Source organism: Morus notabilis, unplaced genomic scaffold (assembly GCF_000414095.1).
Source record: "Morus notabilis unplaced genomic scaffold, ASM41409v2 Scaffold843, whole genome shotgun sequence".
Taxonomy (NCBI): domain Eukaryota; kingdom Viridiplantae; phylum Streptophyta; class Magnoliopsida; order Rosales; family Moraceae; genus Morus; species Morus notabilis.
In genome coordinates this window covers 1,047-20,443 of record NW_010361268.1, presented here as the reverse complement: position 1 = coordinate 20,443, position 19,397 = coordinate 1,047, and the positions used below count along the sequence as shown (strand labels likewise).

At 38.2% G+C, this 19,397-nt stretch overlaps 2 protein-coding genes across 6 annotated transcripts; both read left to right on the top strand.

The window, feature by feature from the left end:
- The first annotated feature begins 1,437 nt into the window (after positions 1-1,437).
- On the top strand, positions 1,438-12,400 carry LOC21408366 (nuclear pore complex protein NUP96). Of its 5 annotated transcripts, none has more exons than XM_024166096.1 (6): positions 1,438-1,552; positions 2,049-4,636; positions 4,990-5,113; positions 11,006-11,154; positions 11,456-11,553; positions 11,831-12,400. In XM_024166096.1, the coding sequence occupies exons 1-6, from the start codon at positions 1,525-1,527 to the stop codon at positions 12,024-12,026; spliced, it is 3,183 nt and encodes a 1,060-aa protein (XP_024021864.1). In that variant the 5' UTR covers positions 1,438-1,524; the 3' UTR covers positions 12,027-12,400. The 5 variants fall into 5 exon arrangements, with proteins under 5 accessions (XP_024021864.1, XP_024021863.1, XP_024021867.1 ...); XM_024166095.1 differs by having other exon boundaries at positions 2,034-4,636; XM_024166099.1 differs by lacking the exon at positions 1,438-1,552 and adding an exon at positions 1,603-1,704 and having other exon boundaries at positions 2,034-4,636.
- A 2,144-nt stretch (positions 12,401-14,544) lies between these two features.
- On the top strand, positions 14,545-17,946 carry LOC21408364 (DCN1-like protein 4). Its single transcript, XM_010098831.2, has 10 exons — positions 14,545-14,844; positions 15,300-15,384; positions 15,963-16,037; positions 16,121-16,157; positions 16,321-16,404; positions 16,543-16,603; positions 16,711-16,817; positions 17,036-17,101; positions 17,483-17,635; positions 17,773-17,946. Exons 1-9 carry the CDS (start codon positions 14,760-14,762, stop codon positions 17,576-17,578), a joined length of 696 nt encoding a protein of 231 aa, XP_010097133.1. The 5' UTR covers positions 14,545-14,759; the 3' UTR covers positions 17,579-17,635; positions 17,773-17,946.
- The last annotated feature ends 1,451 nt before the right edge of the window (positions 17,947-19,397 follow it).

The following is a 19,397-nucleotide window of genomic DNA, read 5'->3' as shown; positions in this document are numbered from 1 at the left end:
GATGTTCAGTTTAACTTTTTATTTTTTATTTTTTGATTATGAGACTTGTTTTGTTTTTTAAATAACAATTAAAATAAAATGGTGAGTGTAAAGAGAAAAATGAAGTGGTCAAAAATAAATAATATTATTAAAATAATTAAGGTCGATTATGAAATAATAGGGGTGTGTAAAAAGAAATTTTAATCTTTAAAAATTATGTGGGGTGTCTAATTAAAAGGGGGTGTAAAAAGTAAAAAAATGTTGTGAATAGAACTACTCATAACTAAATAACTGAACGTTTTATATATTAGTAAAAAAACCTTTTTCATACCGTAGTTGATTAATCATAAGTAATAAATGATAAATTAAAGTTAATAAGTTTATAGTAAATTTAATCAGGGATTCAAATTACTCAATGATAAATTAAAATTAATACAAAAACACAATCATTTTTTTTAATTTTATAAAACTTCAGTCATTTATTAAAAAACAAAAAGAAAAAACTAGTCGTTCTCATCAAATCCGCTAATTTGACCAATCTGCATAATTCAATCCGTGATTACGGATATGATTAGATTGAAAGAATTTTAAATTGGTAATCGATTGAGATTTTTTCAATCTGCAATAATAAATTAGATTGCGGATTGAACATTTTTTAATCCGCATAATGAATTATATATATTATATTTTGTCTATGTATATTTAAATAACATATTTAACATTTTTTTTTCAATTATATAATACATATATAAAATTTAAGTATGTATGTAATTATGTATAGAATATCAATACTATTTTAATTTTATGTTATGTTATATTTGTATTTAATTTTATTATTAATGTTATTTGAATATTGGAAAAAGAGATGGACGATAAGAGTCAATGTTTAAAACGTAGGCTAATCTATGAATCCGCATAATTTAATATGCAACGAATTTCATGGATTGGAGTGGATTAGAAGTCTAACGGATTGGTAACGCATTGAAATTTTTTCAACCTGCGATAACAAATTGGATTGTGAATTGACCCTTAGGCCTTGTTCATTTCACGAATTTGATTTTTTAATATAGGTTTCTACAGTTAAAAACTTTCAGAAAATGTCACATCTAACTTTTTATTACAATTAAAAGCTCTTAAAAAATATCACATCTCAGTTTGAATTGAAAACTCAAACCCGCAAAGCGAATGAGGTTAATTCACAAAATCCGACTCGCAAACCCGCCCAAACAAAAAACTCTCATCTACCCCCAAATCCCAAGAGAAAATTAAAAAATATTTGTGAGATATTTATTTCAAAAGTTGGTTCTTGATTCTGAATCATAATTTTTAATTTTCTACAATAATTTTTTCTTTTACAAAAAAATTTGAATTTTAAATCACGGTTTAAGTCTCATTAAAGATTTTTCTATAATAATTCGTACAACTTGCGCGCGGCCCTTCACCGAAACAATCCCTTTAACCCTTAAAACTGGAACTACCGGTAAACTTGTCCCAACTAAAACCCTGAACCCCTCGATTTCATTTCACTCCGCTTCTCCTCTGACCATGGCGTCTCCTCTGCTTCCGGTCTCCGGTAATTCTTCGATCTCATACCCCTATTTTCCGTTTTCCATGTTTCTGTTTGGTTTCTCGGAAAGTGAAAAGGGAAAAGATTTGGAAGTTTGATCTGGTTTTGCTCCAAATTTTTGGGGTCCGAACACGTTCCAGTACGACAAGACAACTAGCGTACCTTGTTTGCCCCCTTCTTCTTTGTTTGTTTGGTTTCAGAGAAAATGCAGCATAGGAAGAGCGAAATCGTATAAAATTTGAAGCTTTAACCATTCAATATGTGAACTGTTTATGTTTAATCGTAATGATACATAAGAGCTTTTTTTGGCTTCTGTGTAAACGGGATTGGGTTTTACTTGATTTCTAGGTTTTAGAATTTATTGCTTTCAATTTTCATTTTTACCTAATCGCATCTGCTATTTTCTTAGCTGAAACTTTTCTAGTAATTATATTGCATTTCTGTCCTGTTGTTTGTTGTTCTTGTCATCATTTCTAATTGTTGCTAGGGATTTCTGGTGAAGTTGAATGTATGAGAAGTGATATATCAGTTGGTTCTACTTGTGCCATGGATTTTGCTGCTGAAATTTCTAACCCAGAATGGAAAAAGAGGAGGATTATCTTGAACGAAAATTCTTCATCAAGTGAGATTCTGAGAGAAATTGAGGCTTCTTTACCCACTCTACATAAACCTGAATATTATATGGAACCATGCTTTGATGAGTTGGTGCAAAGGGAATTGATGGATCCTGGGTATTGTAGTCGGGTTCCGGATTTGACTATTGGAAGATATGGTTATGGGTCTGTCAAGTATGTTGGAGAAACTGATGTTAGATTGCTCGATGTAGACGCCATTGTGACGTTTGGTAGGCATGAGATAGTTGTTTATGAAGATGAGAGTGCCAAGCCCTTGGTTGGTCAAGGCCTTAACAAGACTGCTGAAGTAACTTTGGTTCTAAGATTGACATCTGCAAATGTTAAAGAGGGTAGGAAGGAAATAATTGAAGAGAAATTAAGACGGAGCACGGATAGGCAGGGGGCTCAGTTCATCTCGTTTGACCCAGAAAACGGAGAATGGAAATTCTTGGCTCATCATTTCAGTAGGTTTGGATTAAGCGAGGATGATGAGGAGGATATCACAATGGATGATGCTACTCCTGCAGCTCAAGAACCCGTGGATATGAATGGGGATGAAGTCTTGGATGTTGATGAGGAAGCTGAATTAGATCATTCTGGGGGTTTGCTTTCTCACTCTCTCCCTGCTCACCTTGGTCTTGATCCAGTAAAGATGAATGAAATGAGAATGTTGATGTTTCGTGATGAGGAAGAGGACATGGAAGATTTCAATCATACGCATGCTCGTCAAAAACCATCCTTTGGCAAAGATTCTGCCTGGCCATTTTTGCAGAATTTGACACCAATGAACCATAGATCTAGTCCACCAATTGTCCGCAAAACCCCGTTGGCATTGCTTGAGTACAAACATGGTAGTTTTGACTCAAACACTCCTGGAACCATTCTGTTGGCGCAACAAAATAAGACCACTCCTCTCAAGAAGTTGAAAACAGAAGGTTTTAAGCTGGACCTCATGCATGAAACACCAGTAACAGGAAGCCATTCTCGCTGCTTAGTTGATGCAGGGTTGTTCATGGGCAGGTCATTTGGAGTAGCGTGGGGTCCAAATGGAACCCTCATTCATGCTGGTAAACCTGTAGGTGGTAGTGACTCTCAGAAGGTGTTGTCTTCTGTGATCAATTTAGAGAAGGTTGCGATTGACAAAGTGGTTAGAGATGAAAATAACAAAGTGAAAAAGGAACTTGTTGACTTCTCGTTTCATTCTCTATTGTCTCTCCACAAAGAAATAAATCATGAAACAAAAGAATTCGAATTTGGGTCCTTTAAATTGAAGCTTCAAAAACTTGTCTCCAATCGCTTACACCTTTCAGAAATTTGTAGGAGCTATGCAGATATTATTCAGAAGCAGCTGGAAGTGACTGGATTATCCTCCTCTGCCCGCTCTGGTTTGATGCACCAAATAATGGTCTGGGAATTAATAAGAGTTCTTTTCTCTGATAGAGAAAAAAGTGGACAATTGAAAACTTCAGAAGCGGACAATGAGGAGGACATGATGCAGGACGTGAAAGAAGCTTCTCCTGAAGCGGATCCTGAAGCACTTCCTCTTATCCGGAGGGCAGAATTCAGCTATTGGCTGCAAGAGAGTGTTTGCGGTCGCGTACAGGATGATATAAGCTCCCTGAATGAGACCAGTTATCTTCAACACATATTTTTACTCCTGACTGGGCGGCAGTTGGATTCAGCTGCGGAACTGGCTGTTTCTAAGAGCGACGTAAGACTCGCTTGTCTATTAAGTCAAGCTGGTGGATCCATGGTGAATCGTTCTGATGTTGCGAAACAGCTTGATCTATGGAAAGTTAATGGGCTGGATTTCAGTTTTATTGAGAAGGACAGGATAAGGCTTTACAATTTGCTTGCTGGAAACATTCATGGGGCTTTGTATGATCTTGAAATTGACTGGAAGAGGTTCCTAGGTCTATTGATGTGGTATAAATTGCCTCCTCAAGCTTCATTGCCCACTGTTTTCCGTACTTACCAAAACCTTCTTGGTGATGGAAGAGCTCCATGTCCTGTTCCAGTTTATGTCGATGAAGAATTTGAACAGGAGGCTTTAAATTGGAGAACAAAGGAGCGTTATGACATCTCATACTATCTTATGCTTCTTCATGCAAGTGAAGAAAGTGAATCTGGCTTTTTGCAGAATATGTTCAGTGCCTTCTCTTCAACACATGATCCACTTGATTATCACATGATTTGGCATCAACGTGCCGTGCTTGAAGGAATAGGTGCTATCAGTTCTGATGATCTTCATGTTCTTGACATGGGGCTTGTTTCTCAACTATTGTGCTTGGGCCAATGCCATTGGGCCATCTATGTGGTTCTCCATACGTCTTATCGCGAAGATTTTCCGTATCTTCAGGCCAATCTCATTAGGGAGATCTTGTTCCAGTACTGTGAATCTTGGAGTTCTGAAGAAAGTCAACGCCAATTTATTGAGAATTTAGGTGTTCCAGTTGAATGGCTGCATGAAGCATTGGTATGCTACTACTCTTCCGTCTTTATTTTATTTTATTTTTTATTCTTCCCTTTCCCTTGGTGTCTTTTCCTGTACAGCATGTCGATTTGGTAGTTTGCAACAACAGTCTTGTATCTCTAGTTTGAAATCCTTTTTCGGTTCAAGATTATAATATGTTGATACCTTGTCAAACTGTTATGCTGAAAGCTCATTTTATTGGTCTTCTTCAATGGATGAATGATGTTGTACCCCTTAAAATTACATTACTGAAATGGTTGAAATGGTCAAAATGATTAAGACAGATAACTTACTCTCATGTATCATCTTGACAACCTCTTTGCGCTAGTTGAATTGTTTTGTTTTGTGATTTGCAGGCAATTTATCACATTTACGTTAGGAATCACTCAAAGGCTCTTGAACACTTCCTTGAATGTGCTCATTGGCAAAAGGCTCATACTATTTTCATAACCTCAGTTGCACATACACTCTTCTTGTCAGGTAAAATCTATTTTGCTATGAAATAATTGTAATGGGCTGCTGTACTGAGTTTTTTGAGTTTTTTCTCATATGTGTGTGTATTGTGATCACTTATTTTATTTTAGTATAGTGTAAATATGACATTGTTAGGCTCCTGGGAATTCTTTTGGAAATAATTGTAGACTGGAAAGAACAATAGCGTAATTGAATGGAAATAACCAGAAAACAGGTCTGGTTCCTTTTATTGAAGCAAAAGAAACGGAAATACAAATAATAGGGGATTTCGAGGACCCTCTAGCCTCCCAAGTGATCGTCTCCTAATAGCAAAATTCTCGATGCCTTCTCTATTCCTGGCCTAGGCTATTTATTCTCCACCCTGTAACTAACAAGCCACAACCCTCCTATCGTAACACGAATCCCCTTGCCTTCCCACATCCTAATGCTGAATATCCTAACCGTAACGCTTACCCCGAAGCTAACTGATACTCCAAATTACCCTCCAGCCCTTGCTTGCCCTTCTTCCTCCTTCTGGCATACACGAACTTTAGAGGTGGAGACCTAACATTACCCCCCTCCTCGAGTACAACCTTGTCCTCAAGGTTGAAATCTGGAAATTGCTCTTGAATGACAGTGACAGGTTCCCAAGTGGCATCCCAAGAAGGTAGTCCGGCCCACTGAACCAGAACCTCGGCCACGTGACGACCCCTTACAGTGATGGTGCGAGAACCCAAGATGTCGGCAGGCTGCACCAGAAGTTCAAGATCCGCGGTCAACTGAGCAGGGAGGGGTTGACCCTCCTATCGTAACTGCTTCAACTGCGAGACATGAAAAACCGGGTGTATCTTGGCGGAGGCTGGCAGATCCAAGCGATATGCAACCGGTCTGACTTTATCCAGAATAGTGAAAGGCCCATACGCAGGCTCAGTTTTTCGTTAACTTTCTGAGCTAGAGACTTCATGAAGTAAGGGCGAAGTCGCAACAAAACCAAATCACCCGGGGAGAATTGAATCTCTCGGCGACGTCAATCTGCAAAGCGCTTCATATGTTGCTGAGCCAACCTTAGGTGCTCCTGAAGTGCATCCAATATCTGATTACGCTCCTGAAGTTGGACAGCGACCTCATGGACAGCAGTTGAACCATCTTGAAATCGGTAGAGTATGAGGATTGCGGCCCTAGACTGCCCGAAAAGGGGAACACTGAATGGACGCATTATAATGTGTTGAACCAATATTCAGCCCATGGCGCAAGTAAAGCAGCGAAGGTACGTTTCAAAACAACGGTTGGTAACCTCAGACTGGCCGTCAGTCTGCGGGTGGTTGGCAGTGCTCGGCTGGAGTTTGGTCCCCTGCAGTTTGAACAACTCACGCCATAACAGACTCATGAAAATCAGGTCGGGGTCACTCACAATCGAACGGGGAAAACCATGCATGCGAACGATTTCGCGAACAAATATTGAGGCTACCTGCTTAGCTGAGAACGAATGAGCCAAGGGGCAGAAATGTGCGTATTTGGAAAGCCGGTCGACGACCACCAAAATAGTGTCCATCCCCTGAGATATTTAGGTAGACCCCCAATGAAATCCATAGCGAGATCTTCTCAAATTTGCTGCAGAATCGGCAAGGGCTGCAACAAGCCCGCTGGTGACAGAGCTTCCATTTTAGCCAGTTGACACTTTTCGTAGCTGGAGACATAATCTTTGATAGTCTGTTTCATACCTTTCCAAAAGAAATTCGTCGAAATTTGTTTGTACGTCCGCAAGAACCCCGAGTGGCCCCCTATGACTGAACTGTGGAAATCATGACGCACTGAGGTATCCAAGCAGAAATCTGTTCACTCACGGGCCTACCCTGGCGGATATCCATGATGAGGGCACGACAATCTGCATCCTCGAGCTGTCCCTGTTTGAGGGCTTCCGTGTCGACCTAGTGAAGGATAGAGAGAGCTGCAAACTGTACATGTGAGCCTTCCCCACGGCGCGAAAGTGCATCCGCCACTCGATTCGTTGCACCTGGCTTATATTGCACCTTGAAGTCATAGCCCAGCAACTTGGTAATTAGCCACAGCTGCTTGGGTGGTAAGACTCGTTGGTCCAAAAGAAATTTTAGGCTCTGTTGATCCGCTCGAATGATAAAATGTCGCCCCAAAAGGTAGTGCCGCCATTTTTGGACGGCCTGGACAATGGCGAGAAGTTCCCGTTCATATACTGACTTCAACGTTCATATACTGACTTCAACCAGGAAGAGGGAGAAAGGGTCTTACTGAAATATGCGATCGGCCTCCCGTCTTGCATCAACACCGCTCCAACCTCGCTACCTGATGCATCAGTCTCTAGGATAAACTCCCTAGTGAAATCCGGCATTGCTAATACTAGAAGTTCAGTCATGGTGCACTTAAGTCGACAGAACGCGGCCTCCTCTGTGGGTGTCCATGTGAAGCCTCTCTTGAGCAAATCAGTGAGGGGCCGAGCGAGTGAGCCATATCCCTGAACAAACCGTCAATAGTAACCAGTGAGACTGAGGAATCCACGAAGTTCGCAGACATTTCGCGGAGGCGGCCAAGACAACATTGCGTTGATTTTGGAAGGATCTGCAGACACTCCCTTTGCCGAGAGCACATGCCCCAAATAATTGATCTGCCCTTGCGCAAAGACACTTCCCGTAGTTAGCAAACAAAGCCTCACTATGCAGCACTTCCAACACGTTCCGCAGGTGAGTATAGTGGTCCTCCCATGACCTGCTATAAACCAATATATCGTCAAAAAACACAAACAAATTTTCGCAGGAAAGGGCGGAATACCGAGTTCATTAATGCTTGGAAGGTGGCCGGGGCATTGGTAAGGCCGAAGGGCATGACGAGGAACTCGTAATGCCCCTCATGCGTTCGAAAAGTCGTCTTCTCCACATCGCTCTCGCGAACCCGTATCTGATGATAACCAGACTTTAAGTCTAGTTTAGAAAACACCATCGCGCCATGTAATTCGTCCAACAGCTCATCAATTATTGGAATCGGGAACTTGTCCGGAATCGTCAGCTAATTCAAAGCTCTATAGTCGATACAAAATCGCCAACTGCCATCTTTCTTCTTGACCAGGAGCACCGGACTAGCATAAGGACTGCTACTAGGTTGAATGATCCCAAAGGCCATCATATCTGCTACTAACCTCTCAATTTCGGCCTTTTGAACCTGCGGGTAACGATAGGGTCTGATGTTTGGCGGTGTGGCGCCATCTCGAAGGACAATGCAGTGCTCCCTTGTGCGTGGTGGAGGCAATCCCTCGAACATGCTAAATACAGTGTGGAATTCCCGGATGAGTTGTTCACACCGTGGCGGGATTGGGCGGATTTCCCCTTCTGCCTGACCGTCGTTTGCTGTGCGAATTTCCAACAGTACCCCATCCCTTGAATTGGTCCAAATCCGAGATAAGGAGCGCAGGCTGATTAGGGAGTAACTCAAGTAAGGGTCACCTATCCAACAGACCCACTCCGCCCCTTTCTGAAACCTCATAGTGAACTTGGCCCAATCAGCTCGAACCTCCCTTAACGTCCGCAACCATGAAATTCCTAAGACCAGATCGGCACTGCCCAACTCAAATGGAAAGAAATCTTCGACTACCCGATATCCTTGTACAAGCACCTGTACCCCCCTGCAAACTCCACTTTGTTGGAAACTCATTCCATTGCCTTACCTCGATCTTGTGTCGAACGGATAAATCAGTGGGCATGGCGAGACTGTGCACTAGATCAGCAGCAATGAAGCTGTGAGAGGCTCCACTATTCACCAAAATAATCACTTCCCTCTCTCCCAGCGTCCCCTTTAGCTTCATCGTTTTGGTCGTGGCCACCTTGAGAGAGTTCATAGATAACCCCAGAACTTCCTCTGCCGGCCTTCCCGCATCCTTGGTCGGCTCTTCCTCTTTTTCCTGGTTCTCCCCTTCACTTCCCTCGTCTTCCCCCACTGCGAGAAGCACCTGCAGCAGCCGATTTTTGCATCGGTGGCATGGGCTGAATTTCTCATCGCACCTGAAGCATAACCCACGTGCGGGCCTATGTTGGACCTCATTGTAGGACAATCGCTGGAAATTGGAGCCACCGGCCGCCGTTGGACCTCCTGCCGTCTTGGGTTCACGATTTCGATGAGCCGTACCTAGGTCTCGCGAATTTTGGGATCGAAGGGAGCTCTCAAGTCTTTCTACGGGGCTGTAAGTTGGCGGATTCGGGTTTGGGCTGCTAAACCCGGCTCGCCCACTCCACTCGGATCGGATATTTTGCCCCGCCCGAACCTTCCGGATCCGATCCACGGCCTCCAACCGGTCCTCTGCTTGCTGGGCTAGATACATAGTCTCCCTCAGGTTAATGGGCCTATGCATTTTTACCTCAGCCCTGATGTCCTCCCTCAGCCCATTGAGAAAAGCCCATCGGAAGACATTCTCGGGTATACCCCTCATCGTCGCTGCGAGAGTCTCGAACTCATCCCTATACTCCACCACTATCCCACCTTGTCGGAGCCATCAGCCTTTCCGTTGGATCTCCCTCCCGAGAACGGCCGAAGCGTTGGAGGATGGCTTCCCGTAAGTCCATCCAACCGACGAAGGGCTCCTGGCCGTTGACCCACTGGTACCACCCTAGTGCCCTCCCCTCCATGCAGACGAAAGCCGCCAAGACCTTCTCTCCCTCGTTAATGTCGTTAATCGTAAAATAACGTTCGGCTCGGAAAATCCACCCATGTGGATCCTCTCCATGAAATAAAGGTAGTTCCAGTTTGTTACCTCGGTGTTCCATCTGTGTGCGTGGTCTTTCCGGTGACCGGTAACGGTGATAGCCGGTGATAGCCATCTCTTCCCCTCGCGTGTTCTCTCTTCAGTGGGCTTGGATCTGCTCGGGTTGGGCGGCTTGGTTCTCGCTTGGGGTGGAGTCGATCGTTCCGGATCTCCCCCGGGGGAGAGTAGTCTTCCCTGGCTCTCCTCGGAGGAGAGCGTTGGTTGCGAACTTGCTGGATCATGAGCTCCTCGAGTCGGTTGATCGGTCGATCGGTCCCTGTATACCGTCCACCTTGGCTCCCATCGTGGCTACTTCCCCTTGCACCTCGCCGAGCCTCACTCCCACGGATGCCACCTCCTCCTGCAACCTTGGCACTGGTTCCACCAACATTTCGAAGGTTTGTAGAGCATCCTGGAAATTGTTCAGCCTCCTCTCCGGCGGTCCCCAACGATCTTGCTGGTTTGCCATGGATTGACGTGCTCTGATACCAAATTGTTAGGCTCCTGGGAATTCTTTTGGAAATAATTGTAGACTGGAAAGAACAATAGCGTAATTGAATGTAAAATAACCAGAAAACAGGTCTGGTTCCTTTTATTGAAGCAAAAGAAACGAAAATACAAATAATAGGGGAATTCAAGGACCCTCTAGCCTCCCAAGTGATCGTCTCCTAATAGCAAAATTCTCAAATGCCTTCTCTATTCCTGGCCTAGGCTATGTATTCTCCACCCTGTAACTAACAAGCCACAGCCCTTCTATCGTAACACGAATCCCCTTGCCATCCCACATCCCAATGCCGAATATCCTAACCGTAACGCTTACCCCGAAGCTAACTGATACTCCAAATTACCCTCCAGCCCTTGCTTGCCCTTCTTCCTCCTTCTGGCATACACGAACTTGAAAGGTGGAGACCTAACAGATATGGCCAACTTTCCTTCCCCTTCTATATGAAGAGAAAGATATTTTCATTAATGATACTTTCCCAAAAAAAAACTCAAAATTTTGCTCAACCTTTCTGCTGATATTAATGATATCCGCAACTTATCTTTCACTTGCAGAAGGAGCAAACCACGTCCTTTCAGATGATTTGTAAAGGACTTGCTATACAACCAGTCTGTCAAAGTTTCTGATTTTTTTTTCTTTTTGTTTTTTAATATAGGCAAACACTCTGAGATATGGAAGCTTGCAACTTCAATGGAAGACCACAAGTCAGAGATTGACAATTGGGACTTGGGGACTGGAATTTACGTTTCATTCTATTTTCTGAGAAGTTCACTTCTTGAAGATAATGATACAATGACTGAACTGGTAAGATAACTAACCCCCCTCGCACATTTTGCCCATATGAAACTAAAGTGATTCAGGTCGAGGCACTTTTTTTTTGCCCATAACAGGAAGCTGACAATATGAACATGAAGTGCGATGTGATAAGTTCTCTTAAAGCCTATGCTGAAAAGAATATACAATTGATATTCCTTTTTATGGTGTTTGTTAAATGTAAAAGAGGGGTGAAAGCTCGCTCCTTAATCTTGAATATCCTGAAAATGCATTGTCGATCATCTTTGTTTCTTTTCCTGATTAGCATTGAGAGTCACGGATATCTTTGCAGGATTTTCTCGAGAGCAAAAATGATGCTTGTAGAAACTTTATTAGTCAGTTAAATGAGTCCTTGGCGGTTTGGGGTGGACGACTGCCAGTTGAAGCGAGGTATGTCATCCTTGCATGTGTACAAATATCTTTGATTAGAATTTGCAGATGTGTGGAACTTCTATATACACATATATGAACAGCATCAAACCTAAGCTTCATCAGTTCTGCTGCCATGTTGTATAAAGTTATGTAGTACGGCATATGAAATATCGACATCTCATGGAAAAAACTAGGCCACAATTTTACTTATAGCTTAGTATATTTCCGAGACGTTTCATCACAAAAATCTTTTTAAGTTTGTGCTTACATGGTGGTTGACCACTCTGAGTTGCAGAGTAGCGTATTCAAAGATGGCGGAGGAGATGAGCAGTTTGCTACTATCTGATCTTGGGGAGGGCTCCACCCGTGATGTGCAATTGAGCTGTTTTGACACAGTCTCTAACGCTCCAATCCCCGACGAACTCCGCTCAAGTCATCTGCAAGAGGCAGTGTCTCTTTTTACATGCTATCTTTCGGAGGTGGCCACCTAGGAAAAATGATAAAAGTTCCAACCATTGCGAGTAGTGGTGTTCGCTTGGCCTTGAAGTCTCTTATGATGTAAAAGTTGGTCGTGCTTGTGATGACCCTCATTGCCTGCAACTTCACTTGGTTTTGTTTCTCAATCTTGGTCTTGGGAGTGTTTTTCACTCATCTATTAGACATGTTGAGAAAGTAGAGGTCCTAGAAAACGGACAGAGGTGTCTTGTATACTTTTTGCCTAGTAACCATTTATAAGATTTGCTTTCGAATGCATTCTTATTCACAAAGGCTACGAAAAAGCTAATTTGTTGTTTTGTTTTTTTTTTGGTTGTGGATCCTTTTGTATTAATTATGAATGTACTCAAATTGTACAACAAGGTAAAAGGGTGTTTTTATTTAAAAAATAAATACGAGAAACTTGGGGTGTGAAAATTCAATAACGGGTAAATCAAGCCTTCAACACGTGCTTCTAGAGAAAATTAAAAATTCTCTCTTCCTTTCGTTTCACTTCTATAAGATAAATTTAACTTATACTTGGGGTTAAATTAATTTTTAGTTGTCGAATTATAGGTCAAATCTCATTTAGTCCTTTGAGTTTTAAAATATTTGAAATTAGAATAATCTATTAAGGATGGTTCTATTTACCCAACCCGTCCTTTTGTACTCTCTACACTCATTTTTAAATACACACTCTTAATTTTATAAAGATTAAATTTACTTTTTAAACACTTTTATTATTCTAAGATTACCCTTAGCTATTTTCATAAAATTATTAATTCTTGATCAATAGTTTATTTTTCTTTCCACACCTGCCATTTTAGTTTAATCTTTTATTTTTAAATATTATCATTTCTTTATCTCTATTTTTTTTTTGAAGTTTTGGGCGTGAAATTTTTACTAATGCATAAAGAAAATCGCTATTATATATTCTTTAGAAAAATGAAAGACATAAATATAAGAGCAACAACAACCTGATTGTTACATCAATTGAAGTATTGATAAAATAAAAATAAAAATAAAAAAAGACAAAATAAAAAACGCGAGTTTTAAAAAGTATAAAAAAGGTGAGAGAATGAAACATAAAAAAAAAAAAAATCCAACTTTATAAAAACAAAAGGCCAAAATGAAATAATCATCCTTTGAAAAACAAAATGATTAGTTAAAAGACAGAATTTGGAATATAATATGTGGAGTGTCTTGAAAGGGAAAAAAATGCAATCAGTTTTCTTTTATAATAAAATTTAATTAAGTAATTAAGTTAAGTTTTTATATTTGTCTTTTTTTTTCATTTTATGTGAGGGTGTTTTTATCATACAAAATTTTAATTTAAAAGGGGTCTAAAGAGTAAAAAAGGGTGTGAATAAAACCACTCATCTATCAAATTATTTCAAATTCGCCACTTTCTTTATTAGTAATTAAAATCTCAAGCAGTATCCTAAAATAAGAGACTTTTTTGGTGTTCTTTTTTTTTTATGAATACATGTGTTTCTTACTTATCAGTCGTCAGATCTCTATTAAATCTAATAAAAAGTCTAATCAGATTGAAAAAATAATACATATCCGATGGCTTATAAGCAAGGAACACCGGTGTTCCCAAAATAGAAGGAACACCAAAGAAATTCCCTTAAAATAAAAGAAACCACAAAATCAATCTACATTAAACTACACATCGTTGTTACATGTCTTTTTCCATTGAGATTTTAACAATCAAGGGATAGAATGAATATATTGAAAACTTAAGGTATGTTTGGTATATGAGTTTAAATTAGGGTTTTTTATTATGATTTTTAAAATTTAAATTTTTTATGAAAAAAAAACTCTGTAGCAAAACAAAACTATAAGTTTGTACTATAGGAGAACCAATATACAAAGCATACACTTAATAAATCGAAAACTCATTTTAAGGTGTTTTAAAATTTAAGGACCATAAATGAGTTTGGCCTATTAGATAGGATATAGGCAACAAAAAGTGATGCTACAAAATAAATAAATAAATAAATAAATAAACATGGACTTTCTTTTGTGTTCATTCTTTTTTTTTAAATATTGGCATTTTTTACTTATCAGTCGTTAAATTTATATTAAATTTGATTAAAAGTTAAATTAGATTAAAAAGTTATACATATTTAATGCCTAATAAGCAAGAAACACCAAAGAAATTCTAAAAAAATGCTGAAGAGAGAATAAAATTCCAACATAAGAAAATGAGTATGTGAGAATGGAATTTCTCTAGTATTCTCTGTATTTTGAAGAATACTAGTATTTTTTGTTTAATAATCATTAAATTTATATTATTTTTTAATTTAATTTAATTTTTAATTAAATTTAACAATTAATAATTAAAAAAACACTGATATTCTTCAAAAAGAGACGAATCGACAAAGTTCGGGAGTACGAGTGAAAAATTAACAAAAACTAATTAATAAATAAAACGCAGGCGATTTGATTAAAAGCCACCCTTTTTCCTAGTGCTACCGCACGCGGCCCACCCGACCAGGTTAATGAAAAGAAAAGGGAAGTAAAGAGGAGCGTACTACGCACCCCCATAACCTGCAAAACTACACACACCACGTCATCACTTTCTCTTCTCTCCACTCCTCTCTCTCTCTCTCTCTCCTCCCCTCTGTGCGAGACTTTCTCTCTCTAGAAAATTGGGCGAAGCTCAGAAGCGACGAACCTCCATAGCTCGCTTGGTCTCTTTCTTTTTTTTTTTTTATTCTTGCTTAGAGTAATTGGCGAAGAAGATGAGGAAGTCCGCCTTGAGAAAAACGGGTCAACACAACTCAACAAGCTCCGTCAATTCTTCCGCCGCGGATCTCTTTCGCTCCGGTCCTTACTCCGATCTTCCTCTCTTTCTTTTCTTCTTTCTTCGATTTCGCCGAAATTTCCCTCAATTTTACTTGCATCATCGACGTGCCTTGATGCTTTACCAAGAAAAAAATAAAAGAAAAATTGAAACTTTGGGAATTCGTTGATTTATCAGAACGATGATGCAATATTGAGGATATATATATATATTGAAATTGAGGAACTATTGAACGCCGAAATGCCACAAGCAATCAAGATCTTTTTTTTTTTTTAATTGCTTGGGTTTGATCTGTTATTTTTATCAAGTAAGGTACTTTCTTGATCAGCAAATGTGTGGGTCTACACACATATGATATATATGTATATATTCATAGTGAGAGATGTCGATATGCGTTTTTTCTTGGTGCATTTTTCAGCAAGTTGTTGTAATTCGTTTAACATGTCCTGGAATCTAACGTTTAATTGTCATATTTCAGCCTCCAGTAAAGCCTCTACAAAAGAGCTTGAACGGATTGATAACTTGTTCTTTTCATATGCTAATGGGTCTTCCGGGATGATTGAGTAAGTACACTCTACAACAAACATTCTGAATCTGTACTTGGTACCCTGTTTAATTGGCTAAATTTATAGTTTTGCAGTCAATAGCAGAGATTCTACTTATATTTAGTATTTGTGTACAAACTATTTCTGCTGATGAAATAGAATTCAGAGTTGATACCCATATCCTTTCTTTTGTCTTCTTAGTAATTCATATGCAATAGCTCTAATTGACTTCCCTGGCTAATTGATTTTTTTTTTTTTTTAAAATAAGTCAATGAACCCTTGGTAGTAAATCCACACCTACATCCAACGTTGAGGTCTAGAGTTCAAATTTCCCCTACCCCAACCTGTTTAAACCTCGGTTGTGACTATGCAAATCCTATCTAAATACTTAGCTGATTTCCATTTACACTTCACGGAGTGTGCACACAATTTGCATGGCCCGTTTGTTCAGAGGTTTAAATAGAAAGTTTGAACAAAAATTTGAGTTTGTTTAAATTTTTGCAATTGAAAACACTTAGCAAAAAATATTTGAACCAAAACTTTTTGGTTCAAACCTACGAAACAAACATAGGCCTTATTGACTGCATTTTGTGCAGCCCGGAAGGAATTGAAGCTCTTTGTTCAGATTTGGATGTGGATCATACCGATGTGAGGATCCTGATGCTCGCATGGTAACTAATATTTGCAGTCATTTGATACCTCACTTCTTTATGTTTAACCTTTGGCTTAAGATCTAACGGACTGCATATACCAGGAAAATGAGATGTGAGAAACAGGGATATTTTACACTGGTAAGTGATATTATTTTCACATTACATTTTTTTTCTGGAAATTAAATAGTTGATAAGTTATTGGTGTAGCTCTGCTATATTTTACTTTTCTAATAATTCCTGTATGCTGCATATTTGTATCACCAACACTATTGAATGACACTGCCAATCTTGTCTTTGATAGGAAGAGTGGCGAAGAGGCCTCAAAGCATTAAGGGCTGACACTGTAAATAAATTAAAGAAAGCACTTCCAGAGCTAGAGAAAGAGGTAAAATTTTGAATTTCTTTTTTTTTTTTTTAATTTATTATTACTCTTGTTGTTTGGTATTTTCATTCATTATAAAAGTGTGATGGAAGGTCATTAGAATTCTGATTCTTTTTATTTTATTCTTTTCAATATTAAAAGGTCAGGAGGCCATTGAACTTTGTGGATTTCTATTCCTACGCATTTCGATATTGTTTAACAGGTAGCTATTTTACTTTGGAAAATAGTTTATTCCTCAAACGTAATTGTTTTTCTTTGTTCTGAAAATTTATATGCATGCCTATTTAACCTTCTGCAATTTATTGTCAGAGGAGAAGCAGAAGAGCATAGATATAGAAAGCATCTGTGAACTACTGAATATTGTTATGGGGTCGGAATTTCGTGCCCAGGTTGACTTATTTATTGAGTATTTAAAGGTGAGTGGCTGCATTGTGTTGTGCTTTGCTGAATTTACAACTACTGCAGCTCATGTATATAACTCTTCGAAGATCTGATTAGAAAAAACCTCATGTGTCTAACTGTAGTTCAGAGGAAGTTGTCCTATCTATTTAAGCCGCAAATAATAAGATTCTTTTACTGAATGGAAATGGAGAAATGATTACAATATATTTGTTGCATGTTTTTATGAATGCAGATACAGAACGATTACAAGGTCATAAACATGGATCAATGGATGGGCTATTACCGGTTTTGCAATGAGGTATTCTTAATTTCTTACAGTTTTTTTTTGTTTTTTCATTTTCAAATATCTCCATTTATTTCCCATTTAATACTTAACATTCTGCCAATGGTGCGACTCTAAGATCTAATTCCTGGATAATTGTAAATTAATTTTTTTGTTAGTACTCTAGTAGTGGTAGCCCTGAGTGTTTTTAAGCCCCCCATTCGTTTCACCTACGCTAGGCGTGCCATTGGCCAAGCACGTGGTCTAGTGGTGAGGTGGTTGCTGGAATTGATTTTGGTGTTTGACAAAGTTTTAAGAGAATGAGCTGATTTCTCTTGCAATAAAGTTTTTTTTTTATTTTTTTAGTTATTATTTTTTTTATAATGCCATTACTAATGCATTATTATTGTTGAACAGATAAGTTTTCCAGGCCTTGAAAATTACGATCCTGATCTTGCCTGGCCATTGATTCTGGACAATTTTGTCGAGTGGATGTGGGAGAAGCAAAACTAAAGCTGATAAATTTTCAGTCAACTCGATTCCGTGCTGTAAGCCAAAACTATTGCCAAAGTAGGTGCTCTTTAAATCTCTGTTTTTCCACGCCGAATGATTTATTGGCATCGCAGTAGCCTTGCTGCTAAATCCTTTTATTAACGTTGATTTTTTAATGGCTAATCATAACGTCATTGTGATTCCTATTGTTACAGGGCTACCAAACTACATACATGATACATCAGATGGCCCCAGAAATCTTTTTTTTTTTTTTTTCTTTTCCCTCCAAACACATGGTCAATGCGCAAAATTGCTCACCTTTGGAAATTACATGTATGTGATAGTAATTTATGCTTGAGAAAGTCTTGAAACATGTTTTTTCTTTTTTATTTTTAATTGTTTTGCGGCTTCCATTATTAATAGTGGATACTAATCATACTATTCACCCAATTGGTTGTTGCAAGTTATTTGAGCTGATCCTCTTAAACCCTCTCAAAAGTTTGTTTCCTATGATGGAAACGATTAGGGGTGAACAAATTATAGCCTTGTTTCGATTACCATTATACTATATTTTTATCATAATCTCTGGTGGGTATGCCTACTTTTGTTCTACTTTTTATTTTTTATCATTGTGGGAATGACCTAAAATGCCCGCGGGGGATTTGGACACTTTGGGTTGATTGGCAACCATCATCGTTTGAAATTGGCAAATATGCATGTTCTTTGAGTAATCTTGACAAATATTCTTAAAAAGTATATAGATTAGAATTTTTACATTTTATTTTTAATTTATAACCTTTTTAATTAAAATTACAATAAAATAGTATTTATTAAGAATAAGAGGTAAAGGTTCATATTCATACACTCTCAAAGATAAATTATCTATTTTTTCACGTTTTTCTTTTCACAATTAATAAGAAATATATCGAGATCGTTTGGTAACGTTTTCAAAAATGACGAGATTGTTTTGAGAATCATTTTAGGATCAATTTTAAAATTGTATTTAGTTTGTTTTTTAAGAAATTATTTTGAGTATAATAGAAAAATAAAATCGTGTTTAGTTATAATTATTAATTAATATATTATAACATTATATATAAGTACTAAAAAATGAAAACAGAAAAGAAAAAATAATTTTTAACCGTTTTTTAATTTCTTCACAAAAGTCAATCACTGTTTTTTATTTTCATTTTCGTTTTTAAAGCATTTACTAAATAAACGCAATTTGCATATCGTTTTTATTTTTATGTCTCAAAAAACATACAGAAAAATTTTCAAAAACAATTTAAAACTAATTTTAAACGCATCCATCTTTTTCCTTTCTAATTATGTGAGTGATGTGTGGGTGAATCCCATTTTCCGTTACATTTTTGTTGATCCATTAGCGCCAAGAGAGAAAAAGGAACCCCATTACATGGTAAAAGTGGAGAGCCTTCGACCTATAAAAATTGATAGGCACCGCTATTCTTGTCGGGATAAAGTGGAAAATAGAATAATTAATGAAGTGATTAATAAATTATAGTATATTTTTTAAAAATAATATATTATAGTATAATTTAATATTTTAAGTTTTAAACATTATTAAAAACTTAAAAATACTCATAAATCTTTTTTTTTTTCACCTTACTTCCCCCTAAATATTTATTTTTAAAAAAATAATAAATTATAGCATATTTTTTAAAATAGGTAGATTATAGTTAAGTCTACATTAACCGGGACCGGCAGCTGACTTCACAACTAGAGACCATTTTCTGACAACCTATGACGTTTTTCTGACGACCGATGACCATTTTTCAATGATCGGTGACCGTTTTTCTGTGACTGTTTACCACTGTATTTA

Bases quoted from the DNA above. Each gene is read 5' to 3' on its own strand.
- LOC21408366 (XM_024166095.1), top strand. From the start codon at position 1,525: ATGGCGTCTCCTCTGCTTCCGGTCTCCG. The intron at 4,637-4,989 runs GTATGCTACTAC...TGTGATTTGCAG, and splicing joins AATGGCTGCATGAAGCATTG to GCAATTTATCACATTTACGT. The intron at 11,554-11,830 runs GTATGTCATCCT...TCTGAGTTGCAG, and splicing joins CGACTGCCAGTTGAAGCGAG to AGTAGCGTATTCAAAGATGG.
- LOC21408364 (XM_010098831.2), top strand. From the start codon at position 14,760: ATGAGGAAGTCCGCCTTGAGAAAAACGGGTCAACACAACTCAACAAGC. The intron at 16,038-16,120 runs GTAACTAATATT...TGCATATACCAG, and splicing joins AGGATCCTGATGCTCGCATG to GAAAATGAGATGTGAGAAAC. The intron at 16,604-16,710 runs GTAGCTATTTTA...ATTTATTGTCAG, and splicing joins ATTTCGATATTGTTTAACAG to AGGAGAAGCAGAAGAGCATA.